We start from the raw sequence: 27,130 nt of genomic DNA, 5'->3' as shown, positions 1-27,130 counted from the left end.
CCAAACTCTTAGAGAAAAACCAGCAACAAACCTCCCAAAAATATAAAAAAATCACTGGTTTTGCAAAAAAATTTAAAAGAATTTCATTTTAAATAAAAGCATGGTTAATATGTATCTACATTTTGTTTCCTGTAACTGTAAAGTTGTAAAGCAGCACAACTATAGAGCAACTAGAGCTCCAAATTGTTGACATAGCATTTCTAATTAAAATCTGGGTGATAAAGATGCTTCATGATCCAAGATGAGCTGTGAGGATTCACAGCTGTCCTTTGGGAATCATTTGACCCACAAAATGAATTCGTTTGAAGCTTAGAAAAAAACAAAAGGACCTGCAATAGCTGATGACAACTTTTGCGTGCAAGTTCCTCCACAACTTGAAAAATTGACACTGGCTGAACAAAGCCACAAATCACTTAGAATATTTACTCTGCCTTTCTTTAGGGTGTTCATACAAATAACAAAAAGCTACAGCTACGTTTTTCCTTTCCAGTGTTGCCATTTACTTCAGTTATTTAGAGGTCAACATTCAAAAAGTCTGAAGGTTTTTCATCTCATTGGCAACTGTTTGATTAAATATGATCACATGTTTTCAAAAATCTGGATTCAGATAAGAAAATTATTTGCAGCTGCAATTCATTACCAAAACCAACTGACTACTTCAAGATATTTTGCTTTCTTTGTTCCACATATGTTTTACCAAATTGAATTTGAGGCTGAATACTGGTTACTTGTTAGTATTCTGATCAGTAAGTTGAACAGTTGAAGTGCTGATATATTTTATGATACAGTTTTACAGAAAAATATAGGTGATATACTAAGAAGATACATGGCATCATTTTGTTCTTAACTGAAGTAAATATGAAAAGCAAGGCAAGACAGCTGAACTCTAGGCCTATATTAGCAAGAGTTTGCTCATTCTACTGAATTCCGTTGGTGGACACAAAAAACGTGTTCTGTCTTGCAGACACCTTACAGCAGTTCCACAAAACAGAAAAATACCTGCTCTGGAAAAGGGATGTTTTTGTTTTTATAACTCTGTATACACTAGGACAATTATGTGGGTCAAGGTGTCACAAGAACTTGTTTATTCGGTAAATAGAGCTTTCAAGCACTAGGGATAAGTTTCCAAAAGAAACTTCCAAATAAGTCCATAGACTTAATGATTGCTTAACAGGCACAGTGTACCGTTTTTAATGAAAACAATGAAATCTTCAAGAAATGCCATGTTAGAAAAAATTCTGTAGAAGATTTAGTAAGAGACAATATTCAACAGCACAACCCCAAATGACCCTTTAGTCATAGCAGGGAATAGTTTTAAACATTAATTCAGCTGCAGTGGGCAATTCTCAATTAACTTGAAACCCAAAAGAAATTTACTCTAAAAATGAAAACAAGAACACACATCTGAGCTAGGGATATTGGTAAGACAATAAGAAGAGGTTCTATAAATATACCAGAAGTAAAAAAAACACCATAAATGAAAGTGCAGAACAATTAGCAATGAGGAAATAATGGCAAAAGATGAAACCAATGAGGCTGAATTCAATTTCTTCCTCACTTATATTCCCCCTGCTCCACAAGGGTTAAGTGTAAGTAGAGACCAAGGTACAGGACCAGGAAAAGAGTAGGCTATCATTTAATCCTCACTCATTTAATAAGCCATAATATATTAAACAGTTTAAGAGAACATTAGAATAATGTATGAGTGGACAACATAGATAGCAGCTATACCAAACACGAGTGAACACCTCAGTTGTGCTGATTGGAAATATCAAAACCCCTCAGAAATTAGAAAGTACAGATTAGTAAGAAATCAAAAAAAACTTTCTTCAGTCAAGGTCAGAAAAACAGCTTGCTCATCAATAGCTAATACAGACTGACATGTAACGAGCAGATGGGCTCATCTTACATAGGCTAAGATTATTTACCTTGTACAGCTTTTGAAAATTCAGAAAATTTAACATGTGAAATAACGTTTAGATAAACTGGAAACATTTGTATTAGGCCAGACTCAAGCAATATAGATCTGACACACAGCTGACTACCAAAGTCCTGTGGGTAACACAGAAAGCCTCAACAGCAAGCAAAATGACAAACATAGCTGCTATCAGGGAGGAGGAGGAGGAGGGAAAGGGGAAGGGGAAGGGGAAGTTTTACAGGCAAACCAGCCAAACCTGAAGACATTCCAGGATAAATTATTCCAGAAGTGCATAAGCATATAAAACAGTAAACAGAAGATTTTTGTGAACAAACAGTATAAAAAAAGAATTCTGACAAGATAAAAAAGTCTGGACTATAAGAGGAATGCAACAAATGAGATATACCTTGTTTATGTGGCCTTTGACTTTGTCCTACCTGATGTTCCTCAAAAATCTAACCATGGAAATATTGTTTAGATTGAATCACCTGCAGAGATGGTTGCAGAACCAGGTTCATGTGAACCTGAGCATCACTACAGGTGTCACCCAAAGTTTAGTGCTGGCTCCATTATCTTACAGTAATTTAATTAATGAAGTCAATGCTTTTAAAAAATCCACACAACAACAAAACGCTTTTGAAATAAAATGTTAATTTGTGGGGGAATGCATTTACAAACCTTAACGGTTTCAAACCTGAGAAATGGTCAGAAATAAACATGAAGTGAATTAAATGTGTGTAAAATACTTTATAAAGAATAAAACAGAATAAATAAAGTTAAAAAAAAAAAGTTACTAACCAAATCCAACTGGTTAAGTAGCAGCACAGCAGAAAAATATCTACTGGGATCACAGATTGAACAACAATTGTTGTGCTGAACAAGAATAAATCAATGTCCCTCTGGAGCATGGAAGTCCATTCTGCCCAGTATTTAGAGCCTCAGTTAGACTGGCATAATCATTACACTTACATCACACTTTAAAAATCACACTTCAAGTAGAAAGATTTCAGAAAATAAAGACGAGCAGATAATACATTCAGAAAAAAATTATAGCAAACTATTTTAATCACTAGTGTTCATTTACCCCTCTAGAAAGACATCAGTTGAACAATAACTGATAAAAACCTCATGTTCACTTGCAACCCAGATACATGAAGGATGAAAACTGCAAACCATACAGAAATCCACTGCCTGTTACAAGAAGCAGTAGCTTTAACAATTTAAGATTTTCCTCTTAAACCTCTCAATTCAGCTTTCTGAGCTAACCTCTGGAACACACCTCCTTACACTTGTAATTCTTCCCCTGCTAGACACGCCTGCCAGGACAGGATCTCACATGTGAAGTCCAGCAGACCATCTAGACCTCCCTGAACAATATATAAGGTTTTATCAGCATAGTTTCTGCCAGTGAAGCTGTGTTTATACTAGGATATTTTGTCAATCTTGTGGGCTGAGGAGGAAGTGAGGGGCAGGATTCATACTTGAATGGGATTTTGTGGTTGTTTATACACATAGTTCTAGCAAAGAAGGGTACAGCAGCATTACCCTGAAGAAGCGGCCATGACTGTGGTCAAGCAAAGAGCAGAAATGGCTGTAAATTGCTTTCAGAAACAGAGAAAGCAAGACAGAGAATTACCTAATTAAATGACAATATCTGTGTCTAATCAAGTACCTAAACCTGAGCTAGGTGACATGTGCTCCGTTTGTTGGCAATGGAGATGCTGCCAACTGAGCCCCAGGAGGAATTCATCTTACCCTCATGCAAGACTAAATGGGCAAAATTGACTCCAGTGAACTGCACTCCAGAAGTGGCTGCTTCTTTTTAGATTGTGAAAGAAGACTGGGATAAAAGTATTTGGTTTAGATACACAGAAGCTTAGTGAAATCCCATCCCACAACTGCAATGACAAAATTAATGAAGAATGTAGAAACCAAAATGGAAAGGAAGAGCTAATAATATTAGAAAAGAAATCAGGAGCTCAGTACAACTTATTAATAAAATACTAAGGTGAGGAACATCAGCTAGAACTCAGCAGAATTATCTTTTACCTGATAATGTTGATTTGAAAAAAAAATATTTACATTTGAAGACTTTGTTAGTTCTGGCAAGGTCTACAAAACTAAACTAAGTGTCAAGCTTGGAGGAAAACTATACAATAATAAAAATTGAGAAGTTAATTCAAATTTCCATAGTCCTCTATGTCTATTTTTAATTATTACAATTTAGACTATTACAAGAAAAGGAAAGGACAAAATTCAAGGTCAAATGACATTATTTTGTGAATTGTTGAAAGGGAAGGTAAATGGAAAACTATGGTTTCTCTGAGCAATAAAATAGTGGCTGAAGCAAATACTTCCCATGGTACATATTGAAGTATGGTTATTGAGTTGCTTCACATGCTATAGTAAATGCTTCACAGAATATTTCAGTGTAATTTTTAGTTGCAACTGGTGATAATTGAGTTCCATAAAACTATGAAAAAATATTAATTACTAATTTATGAAACTGATGTCAGGCTGGAGGGTTTTTTGTTGGATTTGATAAATACAAACAAGTTTGTAAAAACATTCTCAAACTTACCACTGGTGACTCTCAGCACTCCCAGCGTCCAGCTGCACAGCCTTTTCAGCTTTAATCTTTCCTGTAAATGGAGTACAATATATGAAAGGATTTATTGTACTCTTCTACATTTTAGGTGACTCCCAAGAACAAAGCCATCTGATATACTGTAGCAGCAAAGAAATTGCTTCCTATTCTTAGAAACATTTAGATGAACAATGTAACATCCTGGCTTTACTTCATTTACATAGTCATGCACTTACATATAAATATATATAAAATATATATGCAATTTTAGTATTTTCCTTTAAAATCCAATTCAGATGCAGTTAAATCAGGCAGGGATTGGACCAGACTGGCAAAGGAGGCCATGTCGTCTGTAAGACTGAAGAGCATTTAAAGCAGGTCAGACAAGCACCTGTCAGAAGAACCAGCAAAGCTGTTTCCTGCCTTGGGTACAGGAATAAACTAGTTGAAGTTTCTTTCTAGCACAAAGACTTCCCTTAAGTTCTACTTTTAACTGAATAAAGATGACAGTAGGTGATTTGATCAAACCCACGCTCCCAGTAAGAAGTTCAGATGAGATGCTTGCTGCTTGCAGAGTCTCAGCTGCAACCAATTAAGCTGCACTGACATTTCTGTATTGTAAGTTAACTTCATAAAAACAAAGAATAGCATACACAGTCGTCCAACCCAGTGGAATGAAAAATAACCACGAAACTACCGCCAGCTCTCCTGCAGTCTCAATCCCTCTGCAGCACTTCCAAAAACTGAGATGAAAAAGGCTGCCGCCACCCCCACTTCATGAGAATGAGCCAAACTAGGCTGGTTACTCAACACCTAAGACCCACTTTCATTCCACCATTCTTTATCTCTCCCTGTCCTTTACTATGCCATTATCATTCATCAGCTGAGGTTACATGCAGTCACAGAATCACAGAACACGCTGAGTTGGAAAGGACCTACATGGATCATTGAATCCAGCTCCTGGCGCTGCACAGGACCACCCCAAAGAGTCACACCATGTGCCTGAGTGCATTATCCAAAAGCTTCTTGAGCTCTGTCAGGATGGTGCTGTGACCACTTCCCTGGGGAGCCTGTTCCAGCACCCAACCACCCTCTGGGTGAAGAATCTTTTCCTGATATCTGACCTAAACTTATCCTGACACAAATTCAGGTAATTTCCTCAGGTCCTGTCACTGGTCACCACAAAGGAAAGATCAATGTCTGCCTCTCCTCTTCCCCTCATTGTAACTGCAATGAGGTCTACCCTCACTCTCCTCTTCTCCAGACTGAACAGACCAAGTGACCTCAGCTACTCCTCATACAGCTTGCCCTCGTGGCCCTTCACCATCCTCATTGCCCTCCTTTGGACACTCTCTAATAGCTACATATCCTCATATTGTGGCACCCAACACTGCCCCAGCACTCGAGGTGAGGCTGCCCCAGTGCAGAGCAGAGCGGGACAGTCCCCTCCCTTGCCCGGCTGGCAGTGCTGTGCCTGATGCCCCCCAGGACACGGTTGGCCCTCCTGGCTGCCAGGGCACTGCTGGCTCATATTCAACTTGTCAGTGACCAGGATCCACGGCAGTGCTTCCCAGCATCTCATTCCCCAGCCTGTCCATACATCCAGGGTTGTCCCATCCCAGGTGCAGAATCCAGCACTTTCCCTTGGTGAACTTCATATGGTTGGTGATTGCCCAGCCCTCTGACTTGTTGAGGTCTCTCTGCAGGCCCTCCCTGCATTTAAGGGAGTCAACAGCTCCTCCCAGTTTTGTACCACCTGTGAACTTGCTTTGTATCCCTTCCAGTCCTGTGTCCAAGTAATTTATGAAGATGCTGAAGAGCACAGGGCCGAGGATGGAGCCCTCTGGAACTCAGTGAGAGGTCCCCAGTCTGATGTCACTCCATTCACTGTAACCCTTTGTGCCTGACCTGTGAGCCAGTTGCTCACCCATCCCATGATGTTTTTATCCAGCTGCGTGCTGGACATTTTGTCCAGAAGGATCCTGTGAGAGACAGTATCAAAAGCTTTCTTGAAATCCAAAAAGATTACATCAACTGGCTTCCCTTGATCAGCTAGGTGGGCTACTGTGTCACAAAAGGAAATCAGGTTTGCTAAGCAGGACTTTCCTCTCACGAAGACACACCGGTTGTGACCAATGACTGCGTTGTCCTCCAGGTGTTTTTCAATACCTCCCAGAATAATCTTCTCTATAACTTTACCAGGCACTGAAGTGAGACTGGCAGACCCTGTAGGTGCCAGGGTCCTCCTTCTTGCCCTTTCTGAAAATCAGGACAATGTTTGCCAGCTTCCAGTCAGCTGGACCTCTCCAGATTCCCAAGACTGCTCAGAAATCATCAGGAGAGGTTTTGAGATGACACAAACTAGTTCTTTGAGGATTGTTGGATGAATCCCATCAAGCCCCATAGATTTGTAGGGATCCAGCTGGAGCAGCAGATCCTGCACAATTTCCAGGTCAACTAGGAATTGATCATTCTTGCAGTCATCATCCTCCAGCTCAGGGCACTGAGAACCCCTTGGTCCATCATCCATGCTGAAGACAGAGGCAAAGAATGCATTAAACATCTCTGCCTTGTCCATGTCCCTGTCTGTGAGGTGACCACCCTCATTCTGTAATGGGCTGATGTTATTTTTACACTGCCTATTTTCATTAATACATTTGAATAAACTCTTTTTATTGTTCCCCACAGTCCTGGCCAGCTTCAAGTCCAGTCATTGGTAAAAGCAAAGGATCCAACAACAGAATTTACTGTTTTTCTTTATTTTGTGTCATAATCCTTACTGCACTGTAGGATTTCTATACAAGGAAACTGAGTTGCTACTAAAGCAAAGACAGTATCAATTAAGTAGCTAAGACAGTGCAAGTCTTCAGGAGTATTTAGATGACAAAAGAATAGGAACAAGGAAGGACCTTGAACAAGCTGAGCTTGTCTGTGGAATATGTTACAACAGCATGAAGGCATGACACTGCCTTTAAGGATGACAAAGGAGACAGCCAAAACTGCTCTGTCAGTGACATTGTCACTGCCAACAGAACAAAAAGTCAATGAGAGGTGTCACAAAAGACAAAAGAACTCAAACTTGGATTACGCTTACAAAACCTGATTTGCTGCAGCAAAAAACGGAGAGGCAATGGAGAGACAAAAGAAAGAGAGAAGTACTCCCAGATAAAGGCAAAAAGGATTATTTTAAGAACAATGCCTTGACTGAAGGAGAGTGACACAGGGTAGAGAAGATGTAGGTTTTAATGTAATAAAACAAAGGCCCAAAATAAAAAGAGAAACAAACTGTATTTCTAGCCAATATCCATCCAGACAGTGAAAGAAAGGGCAATACTTTTAAAAGCAACAACAAAAAAAAAGTGCTATGAAGAAGAAAATCAAAATCTTGCGGAGATTAAGTTGTCAAACAGGACACATGGGGAGAGATGTCTGGAAGCAACATCAGTTGTCACAGATGACTTCTGTTTCTGGTTAACAGCTCCTCCAGATTCACAAGGTTTCATCCCCACCATCGCCACAAAAGAGGCTGCTGATATGCAGGAGTGTTCCTTACCACAGGAAAGCAGAAAACTAAACCTTGACCCAGCCTCAACATTTATTTATTCCTTTTGCTCTCCCAAAGATGCAATTAAGAAACTGTGCTGACAGCATCTGGGTTTTTTCACATCCTGTATCCATCTGTTTCTCAACAAAATTGAGGATTTTAAGGCAATCTGCAGAGACAACAGCCTCCAATTATGACCTATAATACTTCTCTGCCACTGATTTTGGATCTCTCAGTGAGGAAAGAATGAACTGCAGTTGTAAACTGTGGTGGCTTACTGCACAAAACGTTATCATTACAGTACAAATGCTTCCATTTATTGGATTGCAAATTCCTTATATTGGAAAAGTTAACCAAAGTTCAAAGCATATTTCACTACATTCAGACAGCATTCTACATAAACATTTTTCCTCTGCTTACCATCAGTTACATATTTCCTCTTCTCCTCAGCATCAGTAGTCATCTCAAACAGATCTCCATAAGCACGTGCAAGTCTCCAAAGAAAGTCCACACAGTTTTCATACTGAAAGTAGAGGACAGCTACATAATTAAACTGATCAGAATGTGATTTGAACAGTTTACTTTCATAATGCTTAAAATTAATAACTTGATTAAAGCAAGTAATCAGAACATGGTGTAATTTTTTGTTAATCTTCCATCCTTCTACATACTACCTTTAGTTTATGTGAGAACCAATTGACCAATTTTCCATGAACAAAAGCGAATACAGCTTTCAGAAACACCCTAGACTGTCTAAAGAGGTTTTATTTTATAAATCAGTTTAAACTTCTTTAATATAAACATTTACAGGGTAATCCAGTAAAGCACAACAAATCCCTGAACAAAGTGATGTGTATTTCCTTTAGGGAGGTCATAAGCACCACACTCACCCACAATTAATATCTCATCTACCTTTCTTGGTATTCCAATATTCAGATGAAAATACAGTCAGAACTAATGCTTGCCAAAGCAGAATAAAATGTTACACTGAACTGAACGCTGCACATCAAACCACCTTTAAATTCTACCTGGAATTACATTTGGGCCTGGTAAAGGAAAAATTCACATGAAGGACATTAGAAAGGTATGAGCAGACTACATGCTCATAGTTTGAGAACAGTAGGTCTGGTTACTACTTAATTCTACAGGATTTTCTCACACAGACTATTCCAAAACCAGTAAAAGTAAGTATCATTTACAAAGAAAAAAGCCCACGATTTTTCTTTGTTGTATGCAAGAACTCCTATGTCAAACAAAGCCTCAAAGTTATTGAATTAGAATGGGATATAAAACAGTAGACCTCCTATGTCCACACATCATGAATATTAACACCACTTTGAAATACTGCTTTTTCACTGTATTATAAATATATGCTTGAAATTTCATCCTCCATTTCTATGTGCATTTTAAAGCTTGCATTAAGTTCTCAAAAGCAGTGCAAAGCGTAAGTTAATAGCAACATAATATTAAGTTTATCCATAATACCTTGTCATCTTTCTCAAGCAGCAGTCTGAAGCCCTCCTTTTTATCATCCTCTGAACCCTTGTGCAAATTGTCCACCTGCTGTAAAAAATTAAATAAGTCTTCATCTTCTTCTGATTTCACCACGGCATCAGGTGATTTCATACATCTCTTTTCTTCCTCGGAGTCTCCTTCAGAATCAGTATGAGCAGTAAGGTAACTAAAATCACAGAAAATAATAACCAATTTTTTCTTTAAAAAAAAGGGCATTGTTAAATTCAAAAGCAAAAAATTCAGAGCACAATTTATCCCAGTTGTCCAACTTTAAAGGATTTTTTATTAATGATATCAAGCTTATTGTTATTATTACAAAACCTTTATCTTCAAAGGGACAGCACAGTCATATTCCAAACATAACAGGCAAGTAATTATACTGTCCTGCTGCCTAATACTCCATTAAAAAATGCAGATACATATTAGAAACACATGTAGCCTTGTGTTTCAAATGCAGAACACTTGAAATCATTCATGTGTTTTAAGACATGTTCTGTTATCTTGAATAGGCCTCTTCAACTCTTTACCTCAATTTCCCTATTTTTTGAAATAGGAATGAGCTTACTAACCAAAATATAAGTGCTATGACAATCATTTATACAATATTTTGTTAAACACTTTTAAGATCTAAATATAAGCCAATAAAAATAACACCATTGTTATAAATTCCTTATTTTTTTCAAGCATTCTGAAGTTCAGAATATCCGAAACTGGAAAATAGCTTATATTAATTCATGATGCTTAGTGTAAAAATACTCAGCACAAGGCAGTCAAGGGCAAAGAAATATTTGCAAAAGCATAAATATCAAGCAGAGATAAGCAGGTGGCCTTACTGTCCAAAGTGCTGAGAATACATTAGGGTACTCCAATTTCAAAGAGGAGAAGCTGATAGCATTTTTTTTAAAAAGTAGCCTTTTGCTTATGTACTAAAAATGGACAGAGAAGCCTCATCTTCTGCATTTCCACTTTTGAAAATACTGGTGTTCTGGGGAGAAATAATAATGTAAAGCTATCAGCTGCCAGGTTCTGAGATTTTCTAAATGGTTACCATGAGTACAAAAAGCATGAAATGTACTATACACATTAAGTAACTGAATAACCGAAGTAGGCCATGGCAGTCAGAACATATAAAATCTCTTTCTTTTTTCAGAAATATAACCAGAACAGAATGCTAGCAGTCAAAATGAAGGTTATTAATCATGGCTTTTAAATATTCTGTTTTGAATGTGTTGCTTTCAGAACAGATCAGTGTATCAGAGCAGATACACTTACAGCCTATAAATGAACAAATACAACTGCTTGTGAAGCTACAGAAGTGCTATATGTGGCAAGACAGTTTTGCTGCAAAAACCAGTGATACAGGAAAAAGGAGTCAAAAAATACATTTGGATAAAACAATACAGACACAGACCAAGTGTACATGTTCAAACTGAAAAATATCATGGAGCAGAACAGAGATGGGAAACTTCATTTGTTTCTACAGATTTGTTTTACATAATCTTGATGACGCTGAAGTTGACAAACCCTAAGCTGTATTCTGCAGAGACTATATTCAACCACTGAACACTTATTTTAATTTTTTGAAGCCTGTTTAAAGACACAGTACATTGTTCTTCCATAGTTATTTTGAAGTGGGCACAGGGGAATTATATCATGGCTGCATTTGTAAAAGCCCCGACTTAATCAAATGTACAGGGGAGTTCCTGGGGAGTGGGACAGTCTTTTAAGCTCCAACACAGAACTATGATATGAAGTTCGTTTGGAAAGTATCTTTCCTCATGTGGTTTAGATGCTCCATTCCCCCTAATTAAAAGATAAATGCATTGAGGATCTGCATAATTTCCAAAATAAGGGCACTACATAATATAAAACAGCAACAACTAAGCAGTAAAGACAATTTCCTTAGTTACAGGAATTTGGGCACTGTATCAAATGCTACCTAAACAGGTAGATATGAAAGTAAGGAATCAGTGTTTGGAAGTCAATGTTGATGCTGTATTCTTTACTTTTGCTGTATAAACATCTGCTAAAATTTCTATGATCCTTACTGTTACAGTGTTAGATAACAGAGAGAAGTGATTACTAGAAAATGCTATTCTCCCAGCAAAAATATAATGGCTGGTTGACAAATATAAGGTTGGGTTGACAGCCAAGTACATTGGGCTGGTAGTCCAAATAAGCCCAGTAGGGATTTCCAGCAGCATTATAGCAAATGTCATGACCAGATATCAAACTGAGGCCAAACATCAAATTCACATGTGTCATGGTTTGACACTGGCTAAAACACCAGGTACCCACGAAAATTATTCACTCACTCTCCTCTGCTATAGCTAAGCAGAAGAGGGAGAAAAAAATGAAGGGCTCATGAGTTAAGGATTGGGAGAAAACATTCTAAGGGCAAAATAGGCTCAAATTTAAAGGTATAAAGTAAATTTATTATTAACAGAGTCAGAGGAGGATAATGAGAAGTAAAATAAGCCTTTAAAACACCTTTTTCCCCCCCAGCCCCTCCTTCCCACTGACAGCACAGGGAGACACAGGGCGTGGGGGGTTTCGGTCAGTTTGTCACGCAAGAGCTTTTGCAGTTTGTTCAGGCAGAGGAGCCTTTCTCCTGCTATGCTGTGAGTCTCTCCCACGGGCAAAACAGTTTGCCCAGAACTGCTGCGACGTGGGTCTCTTGTCCATGAAGTACAGTCTTTTAAGGATAGGCTGTTCTAGTTTGGAAGCAAGGGCTTTCTCTCTCTGTCTTTAGAAGCAGGGGCCCTCTCTCCTTGGGTCTCTCACTGGATTACAGCTTTTTCCGGCCTCCACTCGCTCCGGCATGGGCACCTTTCCTATGGGCTGCAAGTGGATTTTTGTACTCCCTGTGGATTTCATGGATTACAGGGGGACAGTTCGTTTCACCATAGTCCTCATCACGGCTTCCAGAGGAATCTTGACTCTGACATTTGGAGCATCTCCTCCCCCTCTTTCTTGTCACTGACCTTGGTGCCACCATGCTGTCTTTCTCCACATGTTCTGACTTCTTCCTCTTTCTCTGACTAGAAAAAAAATGGCTGCTCAGAGGTATCATTATCAACAAATTTCACTAATTCAAAGATTCTTGCAGCATCTCGCAGCACCGAGAGGTTGAGCTCGTCTAGGTTCCACTCTGGGGAATCGTTTGCCATGTTTCTGCTGCCGGCCACATGGCCCTCACTGCCACTGCACGGGCGGTGCCAGCTGTGGCAGCGCTGGCGCTATTTAATGCCTCTCTTCAAATGGGGTGCCAAAAAGGAGAAGCCGCTGCCACCGCCCCTGCCCTTCTGCCCGTGGTGCAGCTGGCTAAGGGCAGCCAAGCAGGCAAAGTTCACTGCAGGCGCGCCAAAATGGCAGCGGCAGTGCATCGCCACACGCAGGGCCAGGATGCCCCAGTGGCAGCAGCTCTCTACCCCTGGAAAAAACTGCCCACGCACTGCTTTGATTTCCTTCTTAAATAATGTCATCACAAAGGTATTACCAACCTCTCTAACTGGGCCAACAGCATGTCCTTCTTCAGAGCCATCAGAGATTGGCTCTGCCAGACATGGAGGAAGCTTCCAGCAGCTTCTCACAGAAGCCACATCTGTGGCCTTCCCCTGCTACCAAAAACTAGGCTGTGCACAAATCAGCACAACATGACATCAGGTAAGTCATATATTTATTGGGAGACTCATAGAAAAAGTGTGAAGTAGGTCACTATTTAACAGATCATGTGAACACATAAGGAACTAATTACAAAAAAGCAGAGAGGGCAGGTCATTTCTTACCCATTCCCTCTCATCTCCACTGTCCTGACAAATTCTCTCCTACCTCCTTTATTTATCTGCTTTGTGAATCTTCAAAGAATTCAAATGTGGAACAGACCCTCTTACAGATTGATTAGAATGTCATAAATTGCAATTTACTTTTTGAGTGATATCAGCCTTAACAAAGCAGCTAATAGTCTTAGATATCTATGCATTCTAAAGCACTAAAAATCACTACTGACACAAACAGAAGTGGAGATTCTTCTTAACACTTTAAAAACTCCAAGACTTTAAGGACTGATGACACTACTCCAAAATGGAAATAAACAGTAAACAAGGAAGAGTCATTATGGTTTGTTTTACAAATATTCCATACAACAGAAATCTGCAATTTTACCCGGTATTTTCCTGCAAGAGGTTTTATCAGATGATAAACAGAAAAGTGAGTATTTATGTGTGATAAACACATTGTTCAATATTTGAGAAAATGGAAGAACTTTTTAAAAATGTCTAGAGTCAGTGCCAACTTGTTTTCACCTTTATTACCACTACATTTTAAATAAAAGAGAAAAACAGTGATAAGAACACGAGTAGCAACAATCAACCAACAGGAGTCAGTTGTATCAAAATGGACTGTTCAAAGTTCAAAGAACAAATGGAAACTGTGCTGGAGACTCACCCCACTGTGGCTAAGCAGTTCAGTAAATCCCAGCACCTAGTACTGGATTAAAACAAACCCTGAGCTACATGGTACAAAACACCTCTGTGGTATAAACACACTCGGGTGGTTCAAAAACTTGTGTTGTGGTGTCTGTAAATTCGCAGACACTGGGCCTAACCAGGTATCATCTGTTCACAACATTTCAGCTTTTAGACAGATCAAATATCATCTGTCATCTCCCTGCCGACTTAGAAAAAACCACAGGCTGACACAAACACCCTCTCATCTGCTCTGGCTAATTCCACACAAAGGTGATTATATGTCACAGATGGATCTGAATCAAATTTGCACTGTATGATCCACCAAAGTGCATATCCATCAGCAATGATAAGCGGTCTTCAAGGAAAAGTTTGGCACAAAGGAGTCTTAGGCCAACTGAAGGTTGCATTTAAAAGAAATAAACAGAAAAATAAGTTTAAAAATGCTACGTGAAATGATACTCAGAAGCAGGCAAGGGAAATGTTTTTTTCCTGTTGACTATTTAAACTATTTCAAGGAAAAATTATAAATAGAACATCTGTCGGAAAAGAATTCACTGTGGTGAATCTTTCTGGTGCCTGATACCAAATGCAATTTGAAGAGCTTGGACGCTAGGCCTGCTGAAGACAGGTGCCAAACATGGCACTAATGTCCGGGGTTCATCACTGCCATATCAGGGAGGAAACAGCTTGAAAATCACAAAGAGAAGAATTTGGTGATATGCTCCATTCCAGGTGATCATCTAGACACAATTTATTCGTAATGTATTTGTAAATGAATGAGTGCTTGTTACACATTCTCAAATGTTAAACATTGAAATTTTCACTAGTACATTATAGGAACTGAAACAAACTAAAAAAAAAAAAAAAAATAGAATACAGAAAAGCACAGACTAGAAACCACAGACTCTTTAGCATGTAATGTCTCATCCATTCAGTGCACCTTCTGCTCAGACTGTCATTATGTAAAAATATAGTTCATTTACTAAAACACGTGATATTTCTCCACTTCCAGAAATACATAATTTTTGGAAGGCAAAATAGAAAGCTTCTCTTCCCAAGGTACTGAATACCAACAGTAACATTGAGAATATGACCAGAGTAGATTAAAGCAGTGAGAGCTATATCAGAGACTGTCAGCTTCCAATATTTAATGGAAAAAAAATTGGTAATATTAAAAGCTTTTCTGGAAGAAGTTTACAAACCTGAAATCAATGTAGTCATCCAGCACAAACCCATAAAACTCTTCAGATTAGTTAATCTGTCAATTCCCAGCACCTACCCATTCGTCAATTAAAACCAGAAGTGCTTAACTCAAGCAAAATCCTATCTTCTGGATCATGAAATTACTGCTGAGGCAGTGAAATACATTGCATGTACTTTAGATGGGAGTACAGAAAGGTGAAAAAATGTTTTATCTGTAACAAAGAGCAATTTTTTTTTCTCTAGTGCACAAAAAAGCACCTGAATGCACCATTGTGTTTGGAATTCACCCCAGAAGAGTATAAAACAATGCACATGGTGTAATGCCTACAGTATATGAAGTGGTGATGTACAGAAACCAGAAAAACCCAAGTGTTGCTACTGACTCTCCTGGCCATGCACCACAGTCATTAAAGTTACAGAAGACCTTGGAAAAAGCTACATACATTGCAACTGTACACACATTAGGATTAACAACCTATTTGTAAGAGGAAGAAAAAAATACAATTTACTTAAATGAAATTAAATTATGTCAAATTTAGAGAAGATGCAAAACAAGCACGTCAAGCACAAGGTGTTAATAGGAAAAAAGCCCACCTCTTTTCAAAAGGGATTGAAAAATAGCATTGGGAAAGAACATAGCCAAATGACTAATGCTAACTATAACCTTGAATTATTTTCCTTGCTTCTGACTGTACACAAATTCTTGTCAGAGAAGGCCTCTCTTAAGGACACATTCAATGCTCTTGCACACTATAATCACTTGTATAGATCATCGCATCAGCTTCTTCGTCATACAGAAGAACCTGAACACACAAGTGTCCTTGGCTTGTTCTCAAAGAGCAACACATCACTCCTGATCAGAAAACAGGATTTTCTCAAATGCTATGTGTGGAATAACTCCCGTGTTGCATTTATGGACCTGGTAATTCATAAACTGGCCCCTTTGCCTTATCTGCATCTCTGAATATTTTATTTGTAACATGAAGGCCTCTGCAAACCAACCAATGGATAAAATAATCTGAGAAAGTAAGAGAACCAAGATGTTTCCACACCAGATGAAGGAGGAATGTCTTCGAATACTTATGCCAATCCTGAATACTTAAAATAAAGAACTGGTTCATAATAGAACTGGCAGGTCTTAAAATATGGTATCAAAATATAAGACTTGTGAAGCATGTGGGCTGGGATGTAACACAAAAAGAAATTCTGTTCACAGGAACAGAAAATGAATGTGGAGAAACTCTTAAAAATAGAATTCTATTAATATGCAGCCTGTTAACTGTCTTCAGAATATTACAGTTAATTAAAATATTTTTAAAGAGAAAAGGTGACATAAGATAGGCAATTTACAGACATAATGCTGCCTACGCAGATGTGTAAGACCCGCTGAGAAGTGGCTCAAAAAACTCAGTTGCTATAAACACAGTCTTAGTAAATTGCATTTAAGTATCTAATCTGATTATACCAAAACAAAGTTGTAATTACAGGAGAGTAATGTCAAGACAAAAATATAGTGCCTCTCCTGGACTCCTGGTACACATTATCCCCAAGCGTGCTCCTCAACTCGTGAGTATAAAAGATCCCATTAACTACAATGGGACTACAAGATGTGGTCAAAACTAGGAACTTTCTACCTTATTGAGTCAGTACCCTAAATTCCTCATGATTACTTTTTGAGCCACCAGAAAGTGTATACAACAGCACATACACATAAACATTGCCACTTGTACAGGGGTTCCACTCAGATGTAGCTTCCATAGTATGCAATGCCTCCAGGCAGAACACTGTAGTAACTCACCTGTGAGGCTCATAGAAAACAATTATCATGAAAAGTACATGAGCATTTGTACAGTTTGAACAAACTCTGTCAAAGACACAGGGCTACCTTCTTACTAGAAGCACTTTTAAAATTATACCTTTATTCTGAACTTTGCCTCTCATTGCAAAGCTATGTAGCAATACTGCATCAGTGTTACCAAACACATTCTTAAAAAAAAAAATCTGTATTATGCTTGGCATTAAGCCAACTTCAGCCATAGTGCAGATTCAGAGATGGTCACCAAGAGTCTTCTCTGATCTAAAAACTGCTAATCTGAACGTTTGCATTTTTTTTCCAGAATTATAAAACCTATATAAAACTTTTAAAGGGCTCCTGTTTACAGTTTCTTATAGGTAATGATGCAACTTGCACTGTGTGTGTATAGTAGAATATACAAATTATTATTAACTCACCCTCCTTCACTTTCTGCCTCTTCAGAGCTGGTAGTTTCTCTTGCACCAGAAGCTGTTTCTGCTTTTCTCCGCCTTGCTGCTCTGTGTGATGGGCTAACTCTCTGAACATCACCTTTTCCTTGAAGCTCATTTCGAACAAGCCCTTCAAGCTTTGGAATAGCTTCTTTCAGAAATTCCACCTCTCTCTTCAGTTCGTCCACGCTTAGTAGCAGGCCATTCAATTTTTCTAGTATCTGCAGTTGCCTTCCATGTAAAACCATTACTGCTCCTTGCTCATTAGGAGCCTCATTTTGCAAGCCCACAGAATTAATATCCTGGAACGCATGCATATGCAGAGCTGCACCAGGCTTTCGGATCTTGCGGTACCAAATCAGCACCAGGCTTAATCCAGCAGTCCCTGCCATTACGCCCAGTATTAGTCCTTTATTTTCAAAGGGAGACATTTCTGCACGGTCCTGGAATTGCGAGACAACAATAAGAGTTTAAGATATTTCGCCCTGCTCTACCCAAGCGACTTGCTCTACACTCTGAAAAAGTGTAAGGCTGGAAGAACTGCTGACACAAAGTTACACTACAACTCTCGCAGGTTCTACAATACAAGGCAGCAAAAACAAGACAAAAGTGGGTTTGGGGGTGTGAGGGGCGCCGGCACGTGGGCAGGACTGAAGCCTTCACTCTCAACCATCCCGGCATCCTGCGATTTGCTTGTTTTAATGTGAGAAACTCGTATAATCGGATTTTGCGCCACTGCAGAAAGGCGGAAACCCAGCTGTCAGGCCGGAGCGCCGCCCGGAGGGGCGTCTCGCCGGTCCCCCAGCCCCACCGCGCCAAGGGGCTGCCGGAGCCCCGCGCTCACCTCCCGCCCGCCCCGCGGCCGCCCCAGCCCCGACCGTCCCGGCAGCGCCAGCCCCGAGCCCGGCGCCGCCCCCGGTACGTACGTACGGCCGGGCCGGGCCGAGCCAGGAACAGCGGCGCGTCCGGCCCAGGAGCCCGCAGCTCTCCCGCCGCGGCTCAGGGGGCGGCGGCGGGGCCGCCCCGGGGCGGCGATACCCGGATCGAGGGGGCCGGGCCTCGGCCGCACCGCCGGCCCGGCCGCCCGGGTGACGCGCGCTGCCCGGTGGAGGAGGCATTCCCGCAGCGCTGGGAGTCCCGGCGGGCCGTGCTGCTGCGGGACGCCGGCTGCACTTGCCACAGACATGGCTCGAAATACGCCGTTCTAGAGCAAGTGTACCTGTTCATGTGTCTGTCCTCAGTCTGGTGGCCTCTCGATTTCACCTTTTGCTACTTCTAGGCCACAGAGAAACGGTGTTTCCACTGCACTAGTGGAGACCTGAAGCTGCAAAATCACGGAGAAACCCCGCCCAGTTGCCAGGAAGACGGGCAGTCCCGGCACAAAAGCTTCATTCCAATTTTAGCCACCTAAGGGCCCAAAGCTGATTTCGCCGAAGTCCATTATAAATTGCCCAGTCATGGAGGAGCTTACCACAGAATCATAGAATGGTTTGGGTTGGAAGGGGACTCTAAGGATCATCTAGTTCCAGCCCCCCTGCCGTGGGCAGGGACAGCTTCCACTAGACCAGGTTGCTCAAAGCACCATCCAACCTGGCCTTGAACACTTCCAGGGAAGGGGCATCCACAGCTTCCCTGGGTGCCCTGTTCCAGTACCTCACCACTCTCACAGTAAAGAATTTTTTACTATTATCTAATCTAAACCTATTCTCTTTCAGTTTGAACCCATTTCCCCTTGTCCTGTCACTCCATGCTCCTGTAAATGGTATTGCCCCACCTTTTCTGTAAGTTCCCTTCAGGTACTGGAAGGCCACCATTAGGTGACAACAAAGCCTTCTCTTTTCCAGGCTGAACAATCGTGTTCTGACAGCATTTTTCATAAGAGAGGTTCTCCATCCCTCTGATCAACTTGGTGTTCCTTGTCTGGACTTGTTCAAACAAATCAATGTCCTGTGTTGGGGACCCCAGATCTGGATGCAGCTCTGCCGGTGGAGTCTCACCAGAGCAGAGCAGCAGAACTGAGATTTAACAGGGTGTGGGAGGTATTGCTCCTGTGCCCCATCTGAGATCACTTTTACTGGTAACTCTCACAAGACCCTTCTTTGCCCTTTATGACAAACAGATCTGGCTCCTGTTTCTGGCTTGAATGGAAGAATCACCACAGACAACCTGCTCTGACCATTTGTCTTCCTGAAGCTTTGTGGAGGGCCTGTGCACAACATCCTGCCAGAATTTACAAGCATAAAACTCATGTTTTTCTGTGTGAGGGCTTAAGGAAACCATCATGGAAACCACTGTGTCTGTGCAATGAAAGAAACTCTTCAACAGCTGGAATTGTCCTCAGCCATATCAATCAGAAACAAAGGAACATAATTCTTAAAAAACATACTAACTGCCTTTAAAAAGTAAACAAAGTACTGTTCAAAACAAAAAACTACCTAAAACAGGTACCAAGAACTCAAGAATTTTCAGTCTTAGTGCAAATTAACAATTGTAAATCAGTCTAATGTCTATTTATTTTCAAACAAAGATTTAGTTTAAAACAACTACAGCTCTAAACTAATTCTTAATTAAGAACCTGAGGATGAAACTAGCTTTATGAGACCAAACTACAACCTGAGACAAAGGCAGAAATTAGAATGAAAAAATGAATACTGTTTCAATACTTTACAGGTTTCCCAGTTACAACACAACAACAACAACGAAACATATAATCTGTTCTTATGTTTGTAATTTGAGATTTTTAAACCAAGAATGAACATCTCTTCAATTTTATGGAAACTTCACTAAACTCAAATTATTTTAACAAATTTCACTGTAAGTAATGGTTTTAAGTTACACAATCCCACAGTGTTTTAAAATGGAACAAGAAAACATAAATCTCCATATGCTGATAGCGTTTCAAATGTTCAGGATTGGTAATATAAATGTGTTGGAAAACCTTTAATTTTTGTTTTCCTTTTTTTCAGTATAATCTGCCAAAATCTTTCCATAAGCCAATTAAAACAGGAAAAGATTTAAAAAAGAGAATTAATTGGAGGGTAAACATAGCACAGAGCTGAAACAAAATACTATGGATGCAAAAAGGTAAGTGAGTATTTTCAAAGATTTTCTCAAGTGACTGTCTCAGGCTGCAGGCCGTAGAGAAGGGGACCTGTTTTCAAAAATAATGCCCCAGAAAAACTACCATCTACAGCTGCCTGGATATGTAGCAACTATGAAAATCAGGTCACCCGTCTGGTCCCAAACTCCTTGTTTGCTTTTTACCTGTGGCCATTTTACCCAGGTGGACCAGCATGGAAGCATAGAAGCTATTGCATGTATGTAGAAATTTGCTGGAACACAGCAGCTTTCCAAGCTGGGGAACTAAACATCAATTTACCTAGATCTAATGTAATCCAGTTGGCCTAAATATGACATATGTTCTAAAAAACTGAAATAAATGTTCTTAGAAAAGTACTGTTCTTCTGCATGTGAATTTCTCCTAGTTCAAAAGAAACTTCGTACCTGAAGTCCTAAAAAACAAGTCCAGACAACCATCTGTTATAAAATGGTTTTCCCCAAATATTTTTAGTGTATTTTCAGCCTTATTTCCTAAGAACACAAAGCTTATGCCCCCAGGTTGCCTGTATGTTGTCCCTCTGACAAGCCATACCATGACACTTTCTCCACCCAGTAGGTCCTGAACATGGAGCTTAATTTCAGCCAATTGTGGTGGAAGAAATATGTCAAGATCATAGAACTGTAGTATGACAGCTGGTTAGGGGTCAGTAGCTCTGACCGAGGAAGCTGCAACCGGTCAGGAGAGATGGTCCCAAAAAGAATCGCCTTCCCGAGGCCCAGTGTCTTCCCTCAGCTGCTGGCTAGGAGGGCCCATGCAGGAGCTGTCAGCTCTTTAGTGATTGTCAGCTCGTGATTTCAGCTCAGTTCTGCAGGGCAACCTCCAGGCCAGACCAGGGAGAGAGACGAGAGACCCGTGTAGCTGTTCTGCACAAAGGTAGCTTTATTGATCTGTACTCCAGCAAAGGGGAGGCCAGGGACGGGCTCTCTCTGCCCTCGCAGGGGCAGGGGGCTAGCTTGATAGGGATACAGGGGATGGGTGAAGGCCAATGGGTTACAAAGGATCTGCATAGGGTCTCCCAGAGGATTCTGGGTCTGTCTTCTTCTCACCATAACTACAAAGTGGTTGCCTTTCCAGCGGGAGTTCTGCTGGGAGATTTAGGCAATCTCCTCATCTCAGCAGACGTCCCTCCAGGACAGTGGCTGGGCATACCCCACACTGTAGAACCCTAGAGTGGTTTGGGTTGGAAGGCATCTTCATGATTATCAAATTCCAAGTGTCCTATGAGGGGCAAGGACACCTTTCACTAAACGGGTTGTTCAGGCTGCATCCAACATGGCCTTGAACACTTCCAGGGAAGGGGCATCCACAGCTTCTCTGGGCACCCTGTTCCAGTGCCTTACCACCCTTTGAATAAAGAATTTCTTCTTGATATCTAATCCAAATCTCTCCTCTTTTAATCTAAAACCACTTGTCCTATCATTATTTGCCCAAGGAAAAAGTCACTTTCCTTCTTTTTTATAGACTCTTTGAAGTATTGAAAGGCCACTCCAACTAATTTCAAGAAGGCCAGCAGCTTTGAGGTCGCAAGACCTTGTGAACATCCTGCCTCTCTCCACCCCTGGCCCCAGGCAGATGTACAGGAATGAGCTTAGCACACCAGTGCTGCAACACTGACACACCTGCACAGGGTGCCAGCCTTCTTACACCACTATTTTTGTAAAACCAGTACAGGCAGTTTACTGGTCTTTTGGGAAATTTGGAACTTGAATGGTATTTTTGTGTCATATTAGAAAAGTTAGCTTATTATTGAGTGATTGTGTTCAATGGATCAGAGAGCCATTACATAGTAAGTAATTGATGCATGCTCTTTCCAGACAAGGTGTAACATAACCTACTGGTGGTTTCATTTCTGTATGGAAGGTGTTTGTATCTTACAATTTTCATAATTTTCTTTAGCTGTAATTCTTCTGTCCATTTTGTGATATGCTGTTCTTTCTGAAATGCCCCTCCCTCCCCCCAACCCCCAACTAGAGATTAATCTACTTCTTCTAACAAATACAGAAACCTTTAATGAGTTAGTAGCAGTTCGTACTTATTACTTGTCTTGTAGGTGTAAAGTCAAATATTGTTAATATGTCACCAAACATTGTGAAAGCTTAAATACCTTTGACCAGACTAGCAACCAACCTGCCAGAAATCCTGTCTGGATCTGGATGTCAGAACAGTCAGGAATCATTGTTCTGTCAAGTTTTGTTGAATTCTTCTGAATTTTTTGCTATAAAAATAAATAAAATTATATCTTACCTCAAAGAGAAGCATTCACTGTCAGATTTGTCAGTATTCTCTGCTGCTTTTGCCTTGAACAATTGTCCAGTGCCCCTAATTAAAAATTAATCAATTGAAGTTAAAAGGAGATGGGTAATAGCACACTGATCTTTTCTGTTTTCTTGAAATAAAGGCATACTGCTTAGCACAGTTCCCTGGGGAGATAAGGCTGCCTCTGCTTTTATGTCTCAGTGTGTGCAAATGTAACTAACTGTACCTCTGCCTCCTCCCCAGTATTTTTGAATCTTTGGCCAATCTCAATCAAATTCAACAGAGAAACGCTAACAAATTTCCTTGAGTTAGCTGATCTTTTAAAGAAGAAATCCCTGAATTAGAGTCACTGCTATAGCTTATCCCTTGGTGTACAACTGAGAATCCACACAGGAGAAAAGCATTTCACAAGGACAGGAAAAGCTAAAGCAGAGATCACATTTTATCAGATGTGAACGAACAGAACTACAAGTTATAACCTGATAGGAAACCTGGCTTTGCTAGTTCAATTGCACTCACAACCATCCGTTTATTTATCTGTGTTGATAGGATCCAGTGCTAAAGTACAAATGGTCAGTGATGGCATGGCATTTCAAATAGAAAAAGAAAAAAAAATGTACATACTGTTCCTGCTTCTTTGTGTCTTCAGAAGTCTCAAGGACATTATCAAAATATATTTGTACAAGCTCTGTTAATTTTTTTAGGCCAAGGTACGTGATTCAGTTTTCTTGATGTAGGAGATGAGAGTTGGCAGCCCAAAAGAGTTTGCGTATGTTGTGCTGACAACAACAAGAAAAAATAAGCAAGGCTACATCCGATGTAATTCCACAGCACTGCCTGATTTCTTCACAGAGAGAAATTGTCCTTGGAGTGTCTGGGTAAAAAGAGGAAAAATATATGAACAGTCATAAAAAGAAAAAGAATATGTGTGTATAAATGTAGATTTTACATGTATATGTATATGGTCCTTGGGAGTCAAAACTCAAAAAGAGACAGATTCTTTATAAATATGTGAATTCCACTTCACCCATTGTATTTTCTTTTACTGAATGAAAAGTGTCTTTTTTTTCAGCTTCCCTATAAATATGCTATTTCAGAGCTGAAGTATTGTATATATTTATATATATTTAAAATACTGAAGTACTTTAAAGAGCTTTACTCTTTCCACCTGCAAATGGCAGCGTGCCCCTTCCTGCACTCCAGTATATATCACCTAATGGCCCTAGGGTGTCTGCAATCTCATATTAAAAAAATCATCATCCAGGTGATGTGGTCTGTTCTTCCATCATCTGCCCCTCTTCTCTGCTACCACTTGTGAGCTTATAAAAAATTTTCCTTTCTGATTTTACCTTTCCATCTAGGCCGCTAAGGCTGTGTGTACACTAGCAAGCAGTAGGGACTGGCAGGAGTGGGCCTCTGGGCCAAACAGCTGGTGCTAATGCCATGACATCCGTGCTGTGCCCCGGGTTAACTTTTGCCAACTCCAGCCTGATCACAGGGGTTGCATGCCCATTTGTGGCTGCAGTGCCTTGGGTGTGCTTCTGCAATGCATATTCCCAAAGCGCAACTTGGGCGTTCCATGCCCTGGTTAGTGGTGAAGCAAAGCTTGACAAGCTGGGACAAGTGCACACCTGACCCAACCCAAATCATTACTCTACACATACATATTTACACTAGGAGGATTTGATGTGAGTTACACAATCATTGAGGACAGAGTGAATACAGGGAGGGAGTTCACATCTTCCTGGCAATTGCTGAGTGCTGGTAAAGGGGTTCCTCCTTCATCATGGCATCACTTTTGTACAATAACAATTGATAAGTGCAGCTAAAAGCATGAGGAAAAGTGGTGAAACCGGGTGAGTTAAGGGGAAGCGTAAACAAACACCTAACCCCTTAAAAGAGTTTTGCTATATACAATAACAAGACACGATTATTACTGTATGCAATGCACCCACACATATACACTCACACAAATATATTTATGTACACAGCATTTTAGTTTTGCGGATGATTTCAAGACACCTCATGTGCTTTTTCATAGGGAGATAGGTCTGTTAAAGTAAAATGTAAATGTCGATTTTATTCTTTTAATTGGTGTTTGCATCCCATCCTGGTGTTTAAGAAGCTTCCTGTGATTCTGAGCTGCAGGTTCCTAAAGGGTAAATATATCAAGTGGCCTTTCTGAATTTTGGTGTGATGGGCTCGCAAGTCCTTTGCTCATTCATAGTTACAGTGCTGCTATCTTGTGGGAAAAAAGGTAGCAGCAACTGCAACACTTGCAAATTGATACTTAGAGTCATTGGCAAGAATTGTAATGATGGCCTTTTAAATGTTTGCATGTTTCTTCCTAACTTAGAAAAACTGTGTTAGTGTGATTAGTCAGTAGGTTATACGGGGAACCATTATTCAGTGTGGTCCAGATTGCGATTTGGGCTCTTTTCAGTGTGGTTCAGAATTTTGTACTGCATTTTAGCAAAAGTAACAAAAGCCCTCCCAGGACACTCTGGAGTATAAGCAGTACTGCTGTCCCTGAAAGCAGTGAAACTGTTTCTTCTATTGCCACTTCTTAGAGACACTATTTAAAGCTACTGCACAGCTGTGCAATATATAATTTCAAAAATCCATGTCTAATGAAAAGATAAAAAAGCATCTTGGGCAACATTACACTATTTCTATGAAACAGGCAGATTTTTGGCCGGAGTAGTTGTTTTAGAGGCATTTTCATTGGCACATGCTTTGAGAGTCAAACTGAAATACCAGGATTTTTTTTCTGAGATAAAACAGAGTAAGATTCCAGTGCTAGGAAGAAATTGTACCAACAACTGAAACATGTTTTTATTTGGTTTGTTTGTGTGTTTTCCAGCGTTCAAAAGCACATGGAAATACAGATTTGTACGTCAACAGGCACATCGAATATTTGGCAGACTTCTATTGCATACTGTTATAATCCACTTTACAAGTTACTAAGCAGTTTTCAAGATCACCTGTTTTCATAAAAGAAATATTTTATATTTTACTCAGTAGTCTTGGATTGTGAAAGCAGGACTTAAGCAACCAAAATATCTAGAAGAGTCAAATACCCTTCCAAAGGGTGAGAAAATAATTTCCAAAAGTATTATGGTATATATGATATATACCAAAATATGGTATATCTTCCAGTTGCAAAACAATCCTTTTTACACATTCCTATTTTTTAAAAAGTATTTTTAAAATTTAAAACACATTTAAAGGAGTCTGTAGATCTGCATTCCTCACACAACTACAAGTCCTACTGAGCAAGAAGTTTGAAATACGCATAAAATCTAGCACTACACCCTGAACAAGTCTGATACTCATCAAGAGCTACTCTGAAGAGCCAACAGCATGTGAGGCATCAAATGATGTAGATAAAGTATCCATTTCACTATTTTGCATCAGATCCTGACTCCAAAATACAGAAAGAATGATAAAATATATACTTATTTTTTAACTTACTGCAGCATTATCCCAAATGAGGGTGCAAACGGAATTTGTAAATGTGCAGAATAGGAAATCTGTTTTATCTCAGGGTTCTGTCTACTCATTTGTGTTGGGCTGCAAACTAATGTTGAGCAATAACATTTAAAAATCCCTTGATATTTTTACAGAAAACAATATCATGCCACTGTCGTGATGCAATTACGCCTCTGGGCCGCGATGTTTGGAACTGCTTTTGCGGGCTTGCAAGTGGGAGTTTGGAGAGCAAGCACATCGAGCAGCACCAGGCTGGGAAGGTCAGGGCACAAGCCAGGTACTGATGGCCTCCAAGGCAACGCATGGATCAAGTGCCTCCCCATAACCAGCCTCGGTTCCCTCCCAGCAGCTGAGCTTTTGCAGGGCTGGTTTGAGGCGCAGGTGGCCCACAGGATTTCCCCGAGGCCACACACCGTCCTGGGGACAACACCTGCCTCACGGCCACACCGCACCGCCATCTGCCACCGTCTCTTCACCCCGAACGCTGCAACACCAAAGCGGCAACAGCCACCTCCTGCCAAGGGATGCCGCCACCAGAGCTCGGGGCAGGGCTGCCGGGATCACGCGCGGCGGGGGGAAGCAGGGAGAAGGGAGAGACGGGGAGAAGGGGAAAGCAGGGAAAAGGGGTACCCGTGCAGAAGCACACACCCGGCAAAAAAGCAAATCGGTCCGTGCTAGCCATGGGCAGGCACAGCCTGGAGACCCGAGCTGTCAGAGGAGCCGGGTTGTACAACAGCCTGGCAACGGAGCGTGAGACGCAGCATCGCTGCCTGGTTTCAGA

At 40.5% G+C, this 27,130-nt stretch overlaps 1 protein-coding gene across 5 annotated transcripts in view; it reads right to left on the bottom strand.

The window, feature by feature from the left end:
- RMDN2 (regulator of microtubule dynamics 2) overlaps window positions 1-22,875 on the bottom strand; it is a 52,618-nt gene extending 29,743 nt beyond the window's left edge. For 2 of the 5 annotated variants that reach the window (XM_048298581.1, XM_048298585.1), the window contains exons 1-5: window positions 22,846-22,875; window positions 17,469-17,923; window positions 9,535-9,730; window positions 8,470-8,572; window positions 4,500-4,560 (exon numbers count right to left, since the gene is read on the bottom strand). In XM_048298581.1, coding sequence (XP_048154538.1) covers window positions 4,500-4,560; window positions 8,470-8,572; window positions 9,535-9,730; window positions 17,469-17,923; window positions 22,846-22,860 — 830 coding nt within the window. In that variant the 5' untranslated portion in view covers window positions 22,861-22,875. Of the gene's footprint in view, window positions 1-4,499; window positions 4,561-8,469; window positions 8,573-9,534; window positions 9,731-17,468; window positions 17,924-18,402; window positions 18,494-18,699; window positions 18,805-22,845 lie in introns of those variants that run through there. The other 3 variants (XM_048298584.1, XM_048298582.1, XM_048298583.1) reach the window with 3 other exon arrangements.
- Window positions 22,876-27,130: the final 4,255 nt, after the last annotated feature.

The sequence above is a fragment of the Corvus hawaiiensis genome, chromosome 3 (genome assembly GCF_020740725.1).
Source record: "Corvus hawaiiensis isolate bCorHaw1 chromosome 3, bCorHaw1.pri.cur, whole genome shotgun sequence".
NCBI lineage: Eukaryota > Metazoa > Chordata > Aves > Passeriformes > Corvidae > Corvus > Corvus hawaiiensis.
The sequence above is the reverse complement of the archived record's forward strand: the minus strand, read 5'-3'. Positions and strand labels throughout refer to the sequence as shown.